General features: G+C 41.1%; 1 protein-coding gene across 1 annotated transcript in view; it reads left to right on the top strand.

The window, feature by feature from the left end:
- Positions 1–15481, top strand: part of LOC122420579 (zinc finger protein 420-like) — a 114802-nt gene that overhangs the window by 31454 nt on the left and 67867 nt on the right. Inside the window, exon 6 of the mRNA XM_043435826.1 lies at positions 10862–11176. Coding sequence (XP_043291761.1) covers positions 10862–11176 — 315 coding nt within the window. The remainder of the gene's footprint in view (positions 1–10861; positions 11177–15481) is intronic.

Below are 15481 nucleotides of genomic sequence, written 5' to 3'. Positions count from 1 at the left end.
TCTAAACCTCAGGGTTTTGGTTCCTTCATTTCTAGAATGTCTTCTGAAAGTTTCTGCTCCGCACATTTGTTTCAGATCTCTGCTTTGTAGGTGGAAATGAGTATCTGTGAGTTTAGAAAGAAAGGCTTCGTTATGATGATTCATGATGCTTGTAACCTTTATCTCCCTTTATGTAATCTGCCTCCTTCTAGGTCATTGGTAATTGTGTAAGTTCTGTGGTATTAAATAGTTGTACCTTCTCTTAATTTCACATTTCCACTACTTACTTTTGCCTTAGTGGCACTTGACCAGAATCTCAGGACCTAACATTTTGTATTAGTTAGCATTATATAGGTACTTTCAATAAAGTATTTGGGGTAGGGGGGAAGTATTTGGGGAATCATTCCATGGGTTCTTTTAACATTCACCCATGCATTCTCTTCTCGCCTGAATACATATTGGATTGGAAACTGATGAATCTCTAGCACAACAAATATTCCTTTCTCTGATGAACAGGTCTTGTGGTCCCTAAGCCAGACTTGGTCACCTTTCTGGAGCAAATGAAGGATCTCAGGAATATAAGGAGAATGCAGACAACAGGCATATGCCCAGGTAGGTGTGAATGGATGGAGCCGATGACTCAGGTGAGAGGTACAGTGAGAGACCTGCCTGGGAAGGAAATCTAAAACAGAGTGGCTATATATACGTATGGTTGATTCTGTGAGGATCAGTGAGGAAGTCATCCTGTATCATGTGGTTTGGGAAGATCTGCTTCAGTGGAAATGCTTTTGGAGAAGTCTGGGTTTATTTCTGTTGCTGTCATAGATGGCTATCACCTGCCCCATTCTGTCTCTTGAATCATTCATGAATTCATCTCCAGTGATTGCTTTTCTCACTCACAGTGAGAACTAAAATTCTCCTCTTGGCCTGTGACAACCTGCATGAGTTGGCTGCTCTTTCATTTCTTGGGGATCCTAGGAAAACTGTGCACACTTCTGAGTGACTATATGATACTCCTTTTAAAGTTTGTTTCTACCTTTAAACAGAACTGTGTAAGTGGAGTCATAGATATACTGCCAAAGTCCTAGGAATAGTTGGGACAGGTTTGTTTTTTTTGTTTGTTTGTTTTTCTGATTTATAGTTTCCAATCCACTGGAAACTGCAGATATGACCTTATTCATTTCAAACTTAAGTAATGTCTTCACTGCATAGAGCAAAACCTCCCTAAAATGGGAAAATGAAAGTCTCATGGTTACTTTAAAGTTTCTCTTCTCTTTATACGAACTCATGTTAAATACCTAAGTGTATTTGTCCCAATTCCTGAATGGTAAAACACTTTAATATATTCAATTACCTCAAAGAATTGTAAAATAAATTGGCATAAGAACTTAGAACATTTTCCATATTTGTAATGGTTGTTTCAAACTGTTAAGATTTTTTGATAAAATATAGAAATCTTTTTATTAAATTCTTAGTGGAGTAGCTGTTTCACAAAGTTCTGCTGCTGTACAGAAAACATTATCAATTATACATACATATAGCCACTCTGTTTTAGATTTCCTCCCCAGTTAGGTCTCCAAAGAGTACTGAGTTGAGTCCCATGTGTTTCCATCATATTATTTTTTTATTTTTAGATCCATCATATTTTTAAAGCCTCACTTCTTATTTAATGTCTTAAGAACTACTACTTTGTTAATTTATCTTGTTCGTCATGAGCTTCCCTGGACTCTGTCTTATATGTCCTCATATAAGGATGTTGCTAGGACAGTAGTTCTATGTCATATCATTTATGATTTTTAGATTCAAACATCTAATAGAACATTCTCAGATAAAAACGCAGGTGATAAGAAGTAAATGAAAGGATTAGTAGGCACCTAGCACTTGTGAAAATGTTTGGTGTCTCAGTTTAAGAGGAGTTTAAGCAAAAAGTAATCATTTGATTGCCTCTCTCATCTTCACTTAGTTTTTATCTAAGCAGGTTTTGATCTTGCTCCTTCCTCTACAACACACTTCTTTGTCCTCTCATTTTGTCACATCTTCTGTGTTTGTGGTCTCCATTCTGCAGGCTGCAGGATCCTAGTTCCTGTTGCTCCTGGTGTCTGTCCCCTGGTGGGTGAGGTTGGTCCAGAGGTTTGTGCCCTAGCCCCTTGATGGACTTTTGACTGCTGTTTCTGTGACCCGAGCCTGCCCTGGATATTGAGGGGAGCTTCCCCTTTGCTCTGTGGCTGTCACCGCCCTGTCTGTGGTGGGTCTGCGCCCTGGTAGGTGGAACAGAGCCCCCAGATCTGTTTCTTCGCTGTGATCCTGATCTGTGTGGAGGCAGGTGGGATTGGAGCACACCCCCGGGAGAGAAGCCCCTGAGGATTGCTGCTGTAGGGATGTTCCCCTTGGGATGTGCTCTGTGCGTCACTTTCACCCATTGGGTGAGTCTCGTGTGACCCTGGTTGGCACTGCCCTTGGCCCCACCTCAACCATGGGTATCCTGGCACATGGCCCTGGTGCCTCTCAGATGTTGTTTTCACCAGGTCACCAGCATAGATCCTTGAAGTCAGGGCCCAGGATTGCATTCATCATGGAGCTGGACCTGCTGTGGTGCTGTGGGGGCAGCTCAGACTCCGGCCTGGCCCTGCCCCCTAGTGTGGGAGCCTACGAAGTCTACAGCTGCTACAGCTACACCTACTGTGACTGGGGAAGCCGTACTTGTCCACTCAGACGTTCTAAAGGTGCTGAGTTTACAAAGACAGCTGTGATGGTATAGAGACGAGTTTGTGCAACTTCCAGTGGAGATATCAGCTTTACTGCAGCACTTTAGCAGCAGCATATTTTAGGATTTTAAATAGCTCAGCTGGAATTCTATCACTTCCACTAGCTTTATAGGTAGTAATTCTTTCTAAGGTCCACTTGACTTCACACTCCAGGATATCTGGCTCTAGGTGAGTGACTATACCATTGTGGTTATCAATGTCATAAAAAACTTTTTTGTACAGTTCTTCTGTATATTCTTGCCACCTCTTCTTAATATCTTCTACTTCTATTAGGTCCATATTGTTTCTGTTCTTTATTGTGCCCATCTTTGAATGAAATGTTTCCTTGGTATCTCTAATTGTTTGAAGTGATCTCTAGTCTTTCCCATTCTATTGTTTTCCTCTGTATCTTTGCACTGATCACTTAAGAAGACTTTCTTATCTCTCCTTGCTATTCTTTGGAATTCTGCATTCAAATGGGTGTATCTTTCCTTTCCTCCTTTGCCTTTTGCTTCTCTTCTTTTCTCAGGTATTTGTAAGGCCTCTCAGACAACCATTTTGCCTTGTTGCATTTCTTTTCTTGGGAATGATTATGGTCACCACCTCCTGCACAATGTTGCAAACTTTCGTCCATAGTTCTTCAGACACTATGTCTATCAATTCTAATTCCTTGACTCTACTTGTCACTTGTTCAGTCGCATCTGACTCTTTGCAACCCGCAGCACACCAGGCTTCCCTGTCCTTCACCATCTCCCAGAGCTTGCTCAAACTCATGTCCGATGAGTCGGTGATGCCATCCAACCATCTCAGATGCTGCTGCTAAAGTGCTGCAGTCAATATGCCAGCAACTTTGGAAAACTCAGCAATGGCCACCAAACTGGAAAAGGTCAGTTTTCAGTCCAATCCCAAAGAAGGGCAAGGCCAAAGAATGTTCAAACCACTGCACAGTTCTGCTCATTTCACATGCTAGCAAGGTAGTGCTCGAAATCCTTCAAGCCAGCCTTCAACTGTACGTGAACTGAGAACTTCCAGATGTGCAAGCTGGATTTAGAAAATGCAGAGAAATCAGAGATCAAATTGCCAACATTCGTTGGATGACAGAAAAAGCAAGGGAATTGCAGAAAAGCACCCACCTCTGCTTTATTGACTATGCTAAAGTCTGACTGTGTGGATCACAGCAATCTGTGGAAAATTCTTAAATAGATGAGAATACCAGGCCACCCTACCCGCTCCCTGAGAAACCTGTATGCAGGTCAAGAAGCAACAGTTAGAACCGGACATGGAAAATGGACTGGTTCCAAATTGGGAAAGGAGTAAGTCAAGGCTGTGTATCGTCACCCTGCTTCTTTAGTGTATATGCAGAGCACAAACTGGAGAGAAACACTAATCATGTAATAAGTGATGAAAGAGGTTCACCCCAAGTATACAGTTGAGAAAACAAACCAGAGAGGGTTTATACAAGAAAGATAAGTGAATGATGGTTAAAAAAAATAGCAAAGTAACCAAATTGAATAAATATTAGAGAATGTATAAGAAAGCATGTCATCAATTCCTCTTTTCTGAAGTTCCTGGAGGAGAATTACTGTAGATAGTAATTCATAGGTAAAAGAGATAGAAAATTGTTATGTTACTCTGGGTCACCAGATGAAGGGTTGGTGTTTAGAAAGGTACAATCAATAGCAATGTATTCTGTTGATAGAGACATGATTTAAGATTGTTTGAAAATCAAGATGAATGTAATGAAACTCTCAAAGGATTCCATGCTATGCTTCATTTCTAGTGTATGCCAACTTAACATTTTGAAAGGTTGCTGCTTCAAAGATAAGAGGAGTCCTTCTCTCCTAGGGAGAAATCATTTATACTTACTCTCCATTAGAAGGATGCTGTAATGTAACTGTACACTGAATGTCTAAATGGCAGCGTTTGTCATTCCTTCAAACAGCCCTGTAGGTCACCATCATGTAAGTGTTCAGGGAACCATGTATCAAAGTAAGGCAAAGGGTTGTTCTAAATTTTCAATAGTTATGTTATTTGCTTTTTAAGGATAATACAATGACAGTTCACTGGAATCTTGATGAATTTTATAATATCAACAGAAGTCATGACTATTAGTTCACATGTTTGAAATAACATCTCTGATACCCTACAAATGTATGGGAAACCCTTCCCAGAAAAGTCATGTAGTTAGTGTACATCTTGTTTATTAAATGATTAGCCTCCATTTTGTAACCATAGAAGTCACAATTCTCAGATCATTGTATCAGACAAATGAATATCGTTGTCTATGCTTGTTGGTCTGTATTTTCATCAAGATCACACAGTGGATTGTAGAAGGTTTTATTCTGACTGTGTGTGATATTCATATATGTTAATTAATAAAACTGAATGGTTTCTGGTGATAAAGTTGATGTGTAATGAATGAATGATTTACCCACCACCAACATTAACCTCTGTCACCTTCTTTTAGGTTCAGGGGAGAGATTGTGACAATAAACCATTAGGTAGCATAGAGAGATGGCATCTGTAACAATTAGTTTCCTTACTGCCCTGAAGCCTCAAATAATGTGAGAATATATTTTCTATCATTTCTACAGTGTATCTTTCTCTGCTTTTGATGACTGCTGGGCCATGGTGACGGCTCTAATAAGAAGGATCATACAGAGTCCTGTTGAGAGCTCCCCTGAACTGCTCCATGCTGTTGCTGCCTCAGCGTCTGTCTGGGGAGCAGGCAGCCTGCAGGTCCTTGAACTCACACCAGCCAGTCCTATGAGCACCTGCCCTAGATGACCCCTTCCTTGAGATCAGCAGTCTTGCTGAACCCCAGGGCCTACTTCACTGGCCCCCCTTCAATGACTCCCTCACAGTGCTCACCAGAATCCTGCTCCTCTGGTTTGAATGGACCCATCCACACGCAGCCTGGGGAGCCCACAGCACTTCACCCAGGGTCACTTAGGAAGGCCTGAACCCCAAGTACTGCAGCTTTCTCTGCTTGGTTCTAAACTTGACCTCTCCAAGAAATTCCTGCCCTAAACCCTCCCCTCCTGAGAGGTCTCAGCTGTGCTGAGAGTGAGGGCTGAAGCTCAGGGCTCCTGAGTGTGGGTCTTGGGGGAGAAGCATCAGAACAAACGGGGAACTTGCTGAAGACTCATTTCATGGCCCCACCTCCGACCTACAGATTCATAACCTCTTCGAGAGAGGCTCTGACCTCATGGGATTGGATATACTGAAACGGTTCAGAAACTATCTTTGAAGTGAAGTGAAGTGCAAGTCAGTCAGTTGTGTTCAACTCTTTGCGACCCCAGGGACTATACAGTCCATGGAATTCTCCAGGCCAGAATACTGGAGTGGGCAGCCGTTCCCTTCTCCAGGGAATCTTCCCACGAGGGATCGAACCCAGGTCTCCCACATTGCAGGCAGATTCTTTACCAGCTGAGCCATCAGGGAAGCCAAAACAATCTTTAGCCAAGTGGTTTCCATCTGTTTCCCATCAGGATCATGTGACCAGTGTTAGGAAATGACCTCCCTGGTGCCCTCCCCACAGAGTTCTCTTGGTCCTGTGGGAGCATCAGCGTGGTGTGTAGGAAGTGCTCCAGGGGATTCTAAGGGGGGACCCGGGATAAGGACGTGGCTCCTGGTCCATTTGTGAGAGCTGAGGCCCGGCTTCATCAGCGGAGAGGCAGCAAGTTCTGCTCTGCAAGGGCTTTAAAGGGGCAAGTCAGTGCAGCCCACACACCCATGTTAGCAGAATTTGGGGGAATTTATATGAAGAGAGAAGTATAGACAAAAACAACAACAACAATTCCTAGATTGGTCTCCACGGAGGAACTGATTGTCCTGAATCTCTCCTGAGATGAAGAACAGGAGGGGTTGGCCTCTCTCACTTTTCAAGGTCCTTCTGCCTGTGGGGGTGTTGGGAGCAGGTGAAGGAGCTGTGCTGATGCCTTTGAAGGTGTAATCTCGCGATGCTGAGGTGATTCTTACCCATAACCTTGAGGAGAAAACGACCCAGGGCAGGAGGAAAAAGAGGAGGAAATGGCAACTTCTCAGGTAAATGTCCTGATCCAGGTGAGAGGCTGTGTCTGCTTTTTCTCCCTTAAATGCCCTGGATTGAAAACATACACATTTTTATTTCTCTTTTTCTGATATTCTTGCCTGGTAAGGTGGCTTTCAACTATTAAATACTGTTTTTTCTTTTATTTTATGAGTCAGAATCAGGCTCTTCTCTCTCCATGAGCCTCTTCTCCTTTTCTGCCTCCAGGCTCCCTATAGGTCATGAAGCATTCCCAGTGGGAATTAATAACTTACGTTACTCAAAATATTCCCTTTTGGAAAGATCAGCAAGGGAAGGCATCAATATCCAAAATTCCCCTTGGGGTGAGGTGGGGTGTTGGGATCTTAGTGAATAAGAGGAAAGTGGAGTCATTTCCTTATATCTGGATACAACTTCAGCTCTTTAGAAGAAGATTAAGAAAATGCACATATAAACAGGATGACCTTGACTAGGTCCTGCTAGTCAAAGCTATAGTTTTTCCAGTAGTCATGTTATGGATGTAAGAGCTGGACTGTAAAGAAAACTGAAAGCCAAAGAATTGGTGTTTTTGAGCTGTGGTGTTGGAGAAAACTCTTGAGAGTCTCTTGTACTGCAAGGAGATCAAACCAGTCCATCCTAAAGGAAATCAACCCTGAACATTCATTGGAAGGACTGAGGCTGAAGCTCCAATACTTTAGCCACCTGAAGCTAACTCACTGAAAAAGACACTGATGCTTGGAAAGATTGAACGTAGGAAGAGAAGGGGATGACAGAGGATAAGTTGATCGGACGGCATCACTGATTCAATGGACATGAGTTCGAGCAAGTTCCGGAAATTGGTGATGGACAGGGAAGCCTGGCATGCTGCAATCCATGGGGTCACAAAGAGTTGGATACAACTGAGCAATTAAACTGAACAGGAAACCTTAGTGGTCTAGAATTCCTTGGAGACTTCTCAAAAAAATCAGAATATTCTCTACATGGTAAGAAAGGTTTGCTATTGAAGTGCACTATGAGGGATACAGAACAGGGAAGTTACGTATGGGATAAGAATGCATAAGACTGAAATTTTTTCAAGATACATTGAGATTTCCTTATTTTTGCCGAAAGTACCCAAGCAGTGACCATCTGTCTTCTTGAGTGTTTCTCTCACCTGACACCAGTTTATCCCATTACACCTGATGGTCACCGATTTGGGTGTTTTCTGCCAGATTCCCACACCATCAAGTTCCATTTTTTTCTGTTTATCTTTACTAAAATCTTGGCAAGACGTAGTGAGGGGGGTGCACAATCCAACACAGTTAAGGTGGAAACTCCATTTCCTCCTCGTGTCTCTTTGATGCTCTTTGGCTTCGAAATTTGAACACTCAACTGTGTTCAGGAGAGAGACTGAGTTTTGTAAGGAGAGGCTTTCATTAGTCAAGTCAGACACTTTTCCCTTATGGGTTATTACAAATTTTGAGAATAGTTCCCTGGACTACGCAGCAGATCCTTCTTGGTTGTTTTTGTACATACTAGAGTGTATATGTTAAACCCAAAGTCCTAATTATATTCATTTTTCTAATGAACAGGTCCCCTTTGGAGTAAAGGAAGAATCCCAGCGCTAGGTGTGAATGAATGAAGCAGATGACACAGGTGAGGGATCCAAAGATCACAGAGGAAGCCAGACTTATTCAGGTGGTTTGGGGAGGCCTGCTTCACTAGAGTGAGAAGCCTGGGTTTATTTCTGTCAAAGAGGGACATGACCTTCCCTGTTCTTCTGCTCTTAAACCTCCGTGTGTTCTTCTTCAGCTCCAGTGGTTTTTCCCTCACTTTCACTGAGAGCCAAAACCTTCCTCCTGGTCTCTGGGGACCTGCACACTCTCGCTGCTTTGGGGGACCAAGGAAAAGCTGCTCACAGTTCTGACAAAGTCTGCCTTAAGGCCTTTCCAAATTCCTGACTGTGCCTCAAGTCAGAAAAGTGTGAGGAGAGTTGTGGAGAGCCTGGGATCAGTTGGCAAAATTCCAGAAATACTGGGAACAGATATATGCTTCCTGCTTTCTAATTTCCAATGGAAACTTCAAACATGCCTCTCCGAAGTTCAGACTCACTCCCTGAAATCATAAAATGTAACCCCCAATTTCTACCTCCCAATTTTTTCTTCTGTGAACAAATTTTAGACATTTTAGGTGCATTTACCCCAACTCATCAAGACTAAAACCATTTAATACATGTACTAGCTCACAGAAAAAAAAATTTTTTTACTGTTCTTTTATTTTGTATTGGAGTATATCTGATTAACATGTTGTGATAGTTCAGGTGGGCAGCAGAGTGACTCAGCTTCCATATACATGTATCCGTTCTCCCCCAGATTCCCCTCCCATCCAGGCTGCCACATGACATTGAACAAGTACAATAGGACTTTGTTGGCTATCCATCGTAAATAGAGCAGTGTGTACATGTCGATCTCTTATGGAGAACTGATATTAGTTTCTCTTGAAATATTGCTGGAATTTCCCAATGAGTTCATCTACTCCAGGGATGTTTAAAATTACTTTTTTAGCCTTATTAATAGCTGTAGGTATGTTGTAATAATTCACTCATGCAAACATCTAAGGGGTTCTATGTTTCTAGAAATTGAATCTTTCTTTGGGGTATTCAACTTTTTGGTGTAATATAGTTCATAGAAGCCTGATAGAAATATTTCTTGTTCTATGTAACATGTATAATGCCATTAGTTTTACTTCTGATCTTCCTTGCATCTCACCTCTTCTTAATCTAGCTAAGGGTTTGTCAATATTGCATACAACTGTAAGGCATATTCACTCAAAGTACTAAGTAGGATCCTGGTTATTTGTTATCTTTCAGCGATATCTTCTCAGGACATCCAGGGTTTTTTCCCAAAGAAGCCGTGAATAGGAGATTCATGTGTGATGTGCTGGGAAGTTCTGAGAGCTCTCAGCTTGGAAATTTGTACTTAATGAAAGACTGGGAAAGTTAAGGGGGCCTGTGACGTGCAAAAAGGATATTATTTTAGGTGTAAACACATCGGGACAGTTATTCATGATGAAAATATAATTGCCAAAAGAAATTGAGGATGTGTGTCAAATTGGGAATAATTCTATTTGAAGTCAGTAAGTCTGGCAGAAAAATCTGTTTTTTTTAAGCAAGAGCCCACATGATTTAAAAAAAAAAACTCATATTCTCTGATGGGAAATTTGAAAAACATGGAAAGTCATCTAGTGTATGCTACAAATAATCACTCAAGCCAGTATGAACATAGGTTTGAGTTAAACAGTCAGTCATACATGTCTGAAAGTCAGGGATTTGAAAATAAAGGAAGAAAATCTCACTATGATCAATTTGAGAGATCCTTTAGCGAGGGCTCATTACTTTTCCACCAACAAACATTTTCTTCCTATTCCAGTATCTGTTACATCGATAATAATGAGAGAGTCTTTATCTGGCCGCCGTCATTCAATGGGTATCATAGTACAGATAACGCGGAACAACCTTCCGTGTGTAATCCAACGAGTGAGGCCTTAAGCGAGAGCTCCATCTTCAGTTGTTACAACAGTATATATGATGGAGCCAGAATCTACCCATGCCTTGAACCTGGGAATCACTTTGACCAAGACTCAGGTCTCATGAATCATCAGAGAACTCAATGTTCAGAGAACCATGATGAAAGGAATGAATGTAGAAATGTCTTTTATCAAAGCCCAAATCTTATTACAGATAGGAATATCCATACTGAAGAAAACAATTACAAATTTAGTGAATGTGGTCAAGTTTCTAACCAGTCATCACAACTTACTCAACATCCGAGTATTCATGCTAAGGGGGAACACTGCAAGTGGAATAAATGTGGGAAAGTCTTTCCTCAATTATCAAATCTAAATGGACACAGGAAAACCCATACTGGAGGGAAACCTAACCAATGCACAGAATGTGGCAAAACCTTTAGCAAGCCCTCAAACCTTACTCGACATCTCAGAACTCATACTGCAGAGAAGACTTACAAGTGTACAGAATGTGGCAAAGCCTTTACTCGGAGTTCAAACCTTAATCAACATAGGCGAATGCACACTGGGGCAAAACCATATAAATGTCCGAATTGTGCGAAAGTCTTTAACAAAAGTACGACACTTATACAACATCAGCGAATCCATACTGGGGAAAAACCATACAAGTGTAAAGAGTGTGGCAAAGCTTTTATCAGTTGCTCAAATCTTAATCAACATCATAAAATTCGTACTGGGGAGAAGCTATACAAATGTACAGAATGTGGCAAAGCCTTTATCAGGCGTTCACATGTTACTCAACATCAGCGAATTCATACAGGGGAGAAGCCTTATAAATGTACAGAATGTGGCAAAGCCTTTAATCAGACTTCAAACCTTAATCAACACAGGCGAATTCATACTGGGGAGAAACCATACCAATGTAAAGAATGAGGGAATGCTTTTAATTGCCACTCAAACCTTACTTGCCATAACCTAATTCATACTGCCAAGTAGTCTTACAAATGTAAATAATGTGACAGAGCCTTGAAATGAGCCGTCACCTCATGCAGCATCAGAGAGCGTGTGCTGGAGAGAGACCGTACAAATGTAATAAGTGATGAAAGAGGTTTGTCCTAAACATATACAACGGGAAACGCCAGAGAGTTCATATTGGGAAGAACGCTTAATGCTATAAGAAATGTACGAAATGAATTTAAAAACTCAGGTCTAAATAAATATCAGAGAATTCATCAAAGATAGCATTCAGTCATTAAGCTTTTTCTGGTATTATTTTAAATCAGGATGTTATAGAAAATAATCCAAAGTTAAAACACTTGGAAAAATTATTTCTTACTGTGAATCATAGGATCAAGGTGAGAGATGTTTGACAGAACAATTATCATTGTATCCTTATTTATGTTGACATTATGTGAAAGTGAAATTTAATATAATTGGAGTCTCAAAGTACTACATGCTATACCTTTGTTTCTAGTGTATATGTGAACTAATTTTCTTTTTTTAGTTAAAAAAATTAGTTAATATTCTTGATCTTTGCTGCCTCAAAGTTAAGTGAAGCCCTTCTATGTTAGGTGGAAATAATTTTTATCTACTTTTCTATGGAATATTAAGGACCTTGAAATGTGAAATATACAATGAAAGTCTAAATGAAGGTGATGACTGCCATTGTTTAAAATATCCCTCTATGTCACCATTAGGTAAGTGTTGAGAGGATAATTCTTTGTGTTAAAGTAAGACAGAGGGTCATTATAAATTTTAAATAGTGGGGCCAGTGGTTCTTTATGGATATAAAGATGGCAGTTCACTAAAATCACGATATATTTTTATAACAGCAATAACTAGAAGTCATAAATTTTACTTGACATGGTAGCAATCAGGAAATCTTATACCTAAGAAAAATATATGTAACATTTCCCTGAAAGTTTATTTAATGAATGTACATCTTTGTTTACTGAGTAATTGCTCTCTGTAAACCATAAATATCTTATTTCTCTGATCAGTATATCAGAAGAACAAGAATGTTTCCAGATGCTTGTAATCTATATTTTGATCAAAGATTATAGAGTAAACTTTGGAAAGTTTTATTTAGCTTATGTGTGAACTTACTATATGTTAGTTAATAAAATGGAATGGCTTTTAATTTATTAAGCTTCATGTATAATTGATGAAGTGTTCTCATCAATAACAGGCTTCTCAGGTGGTTCAATGGTAAAGAATCTGCCTGCCAATGCAGGAGACACAGAAGGTGTGGGTTCCATCCCTGGGTTAGAAAGATCCCCTGGACAAGGAAATGACAACCAGCTCCAGTATTTTTGCCTGGAGAATCCCATGGACAGAGGAGCTTGATGGGCTACAGTCCATGGTTGCAGAGTCAGACACGACTAAGCATACACACAAGTATTCCACCACCAACATAAAGATTAATACCAACATTATCATCTCCCAGGTTTTTTTAAGTTGTCAATAACTGATGGTGAATATCCAGCCCGACATTTCACAGATGTATTTTGCATATAAGTTAAATAAGCAGGGTGACAATATATAGCCTTGATGTACTCCTTTCCCAAATTGGAACCAGTCTGTTGGCCCATGTCCAGTTCTAACTGTTGCTTCTTGACCTGTATACAGATTTCTCAGGAGGTACCTCTCAGGAGGTAGATTTCTAAGATGATGTGGTATTCTCATCTCTTTAAAAAGTTTCCGCAGTTTGTTGTAATCCAAACAGTCAAAGGCTTTGGCATAGTCAATAAAGCAGAAGTAGATGTTTTTCTGGAACTCTCTTGCTTTTTTGATGATCCAGCAGAAGTTGGCAATTTGATCTCTGGTTCTTCTGCCTTGTCTAAATTCAGCTTGAAAATCTGAAAGTTCACGGTTCACGTACTATTGAAGAAGCTTGGAAAATTCTAAGCATTACTTTGCTAGCGTGTGAGATGAGTGCAATTGTGCAGTAGTTTGAACATTCTTTGGCATTGCCTTTCTTTGGGATTGGAATGAAAACTGACTTTTTCTGTCCTGTGGCCACTGCTTAGTTTTCCAAATTTGCTGGCATAGTGAGTGCATCACTTTAACAGCTCATCTTTTAGGATTTTAAATAGCTCAGCTGGAATTCCATTACCTTCACTAGCTTTGTTCATAGTGATGCTTCCTAAGCATCTGGATGAAACACAAGCTGGAATCAAGATTGCTGGGAGAAATATCAATAACCTCAGATATGCAGAAACCACCCTTATGACAGAAAGTGAAGAAGAACTAAAAAGCCTCTTGATAAAAGTGGAAGAGGAAAGTGAAAAAGTTGGCTTAAAACTCAACATTCAGAAAACTAAGATCTGGTCCCATCACTTCATGGCAAATAGATGGGGAAACAGTGGAAACAGTGAAAGACTTTATTTTGGGGGGCCTGAAAATCACTGCAGGTGGTGACTGCAGCCATGAAATTAAAAGACACTTGCTCCTTGGAAGAAAAGCTATGACCACCCTAGACAGCATATTAAAAAGCAGAGACATTACTTTGCCAAAGAAGGTCTGTCTAGTCAAAGTTATTGTTTTTTCAGTAGTCATGTATGAATGTGAGAGTTGGACTATAAAGAAAGCTAAGTGCCAAAGAATTGATGCTTTTAAACTGTGGTGTTGGAGAAGATTCTTGAGAGTCCCTTGGACTGCAAGAAGATCCAACCAGTCCATCCTAAAAGAAATCAGCCCAGAATATTCATTGGAAGGACTGATGCTGAAGCTGAAACTCCAATAATTTGGCCACCTGATGCGAAGAACTGACTCATTTGAAAAGACCCTGATACTAGGAAAGATTGAAGGCAGGAGGAGAAGCAGATGATAGAGGATGAGATGGTTGGATGGCATCACCAAGTCGTTGGACATGAGTCTGAGTAAGCTCCAGGAGTTGGTGATGGACCGGGAAGCCTAGCGTGTTGCAGTTCATGGGGACACAAAGAGACAGACATGACTGAGCGACTGAACTGAACTGACTGACTGATGATGAGTATACAATATCTGTAATAACACAGTAGGATGACATCTCATGGGGCTTCCCAGATAGTGTTAGTGGTAAAAAAAAAAAAAAAAAAATCTGCCTACCAATGCAGAAGACATAAGAGATGCTGGTTTGATCCCTGAGTCCAGGAGATCCCCTGGAGGATGGCAGGGCACCCCACTCAAGTATTCATGCCTGGAGAATCCCATGGACAGAGGAGCCTGGAAGGCTGCAGCCTATGGGGTTGCAAAGAGTCACACACAACTGAAGCAACTTAGCATGCACACAGAATGACATCTCATAGTAATTCCTTTTTTTCTACTGGCCATAACCCTCAAATAATTTGAGATCATATTTTTCATAAATGGTACAGTGTGTCATTTTCTCATTTTAACTACTGGGACATTATGATGGTTACAATATAGATTCATAGGAGTATTGATGAGAGTTACCTACACTGCTCCAAGATATTGCTGCCTTGGCATCATTTGTATATACCAGAAGCCCACGGGTGCCTTGCTTTGACACCAATTATTCTCAAAAGTACAGGTACTAGATTACACGTGTCTGAAAATTCATGAGCAAATGTAAATTCCTCATAGGTCTTCCCCAGCAGCCCAGGAAACCAGCACCCTTCCTAAATCCCAGGCCCTTCTATTTTTACGTACTCATTTATTTCTGGCTGTGCTGGGTCTTTGTTGATGTGCCGGCTTTTCTCTAGTTGTGGCACACGGGCTTAGCTGCTCCACGGCCCGTAGGATCTTCCCGGAGCGGGGATAGAACCCACGTCCCCTGCATTCTTAGCCACAAGGAAAGTCATTAGTTCTCGGTGAGAATGCTTCATGTTCTGCAGGGAGCCTTGATGCAGACAGACACCTGAGAAAAGGCTCTGGGACATGAGGGAGAATTATTCTAAAGCTCTGATCTTCACCATCATCAGAATAAAAGGGGGAGAAAATTAGCAGTTGAAAACCACCTCAGTAGGCAACATAAGAAGTAGAGAATGAAAGGTTTATAAACTGTTAATGCAGGGCATTTCAGGAGGAAAAGCAGACGTAGCCTCTGACCCAGGACAGACTTTTACCCGAGAAGCGGCCATTTCCTCCTCTTTTCCTCCTGCCCTGGGTCGTTTTCCCCTCAAGGTCATGGGGAAGAATCACTCAGCGTCCTGAGATTACACCTTCCAAGGCGTCAGCAGGGCGCCTTCGCCTGCTCCCCACACGCCCACAGGCAGGAGGA

The sequence above is a fragment of the Cervus canadensis genome, chromosome 18 (assembly GCF_019320065.1).
Source record: "Cervus canadensis isolate Bull #8, Minnesota chromosome 18, ASM1932006v1, whole genome shotgun sequence".
NCBI lineage: Eukaryota > Metazoa > Chordata > Mammalia > Artiodactyla > Cervidae > Cervus > Cervus canadensis.
This window is presented reverse-complemented; position numbering and strand designations above follow the sequence as displayed.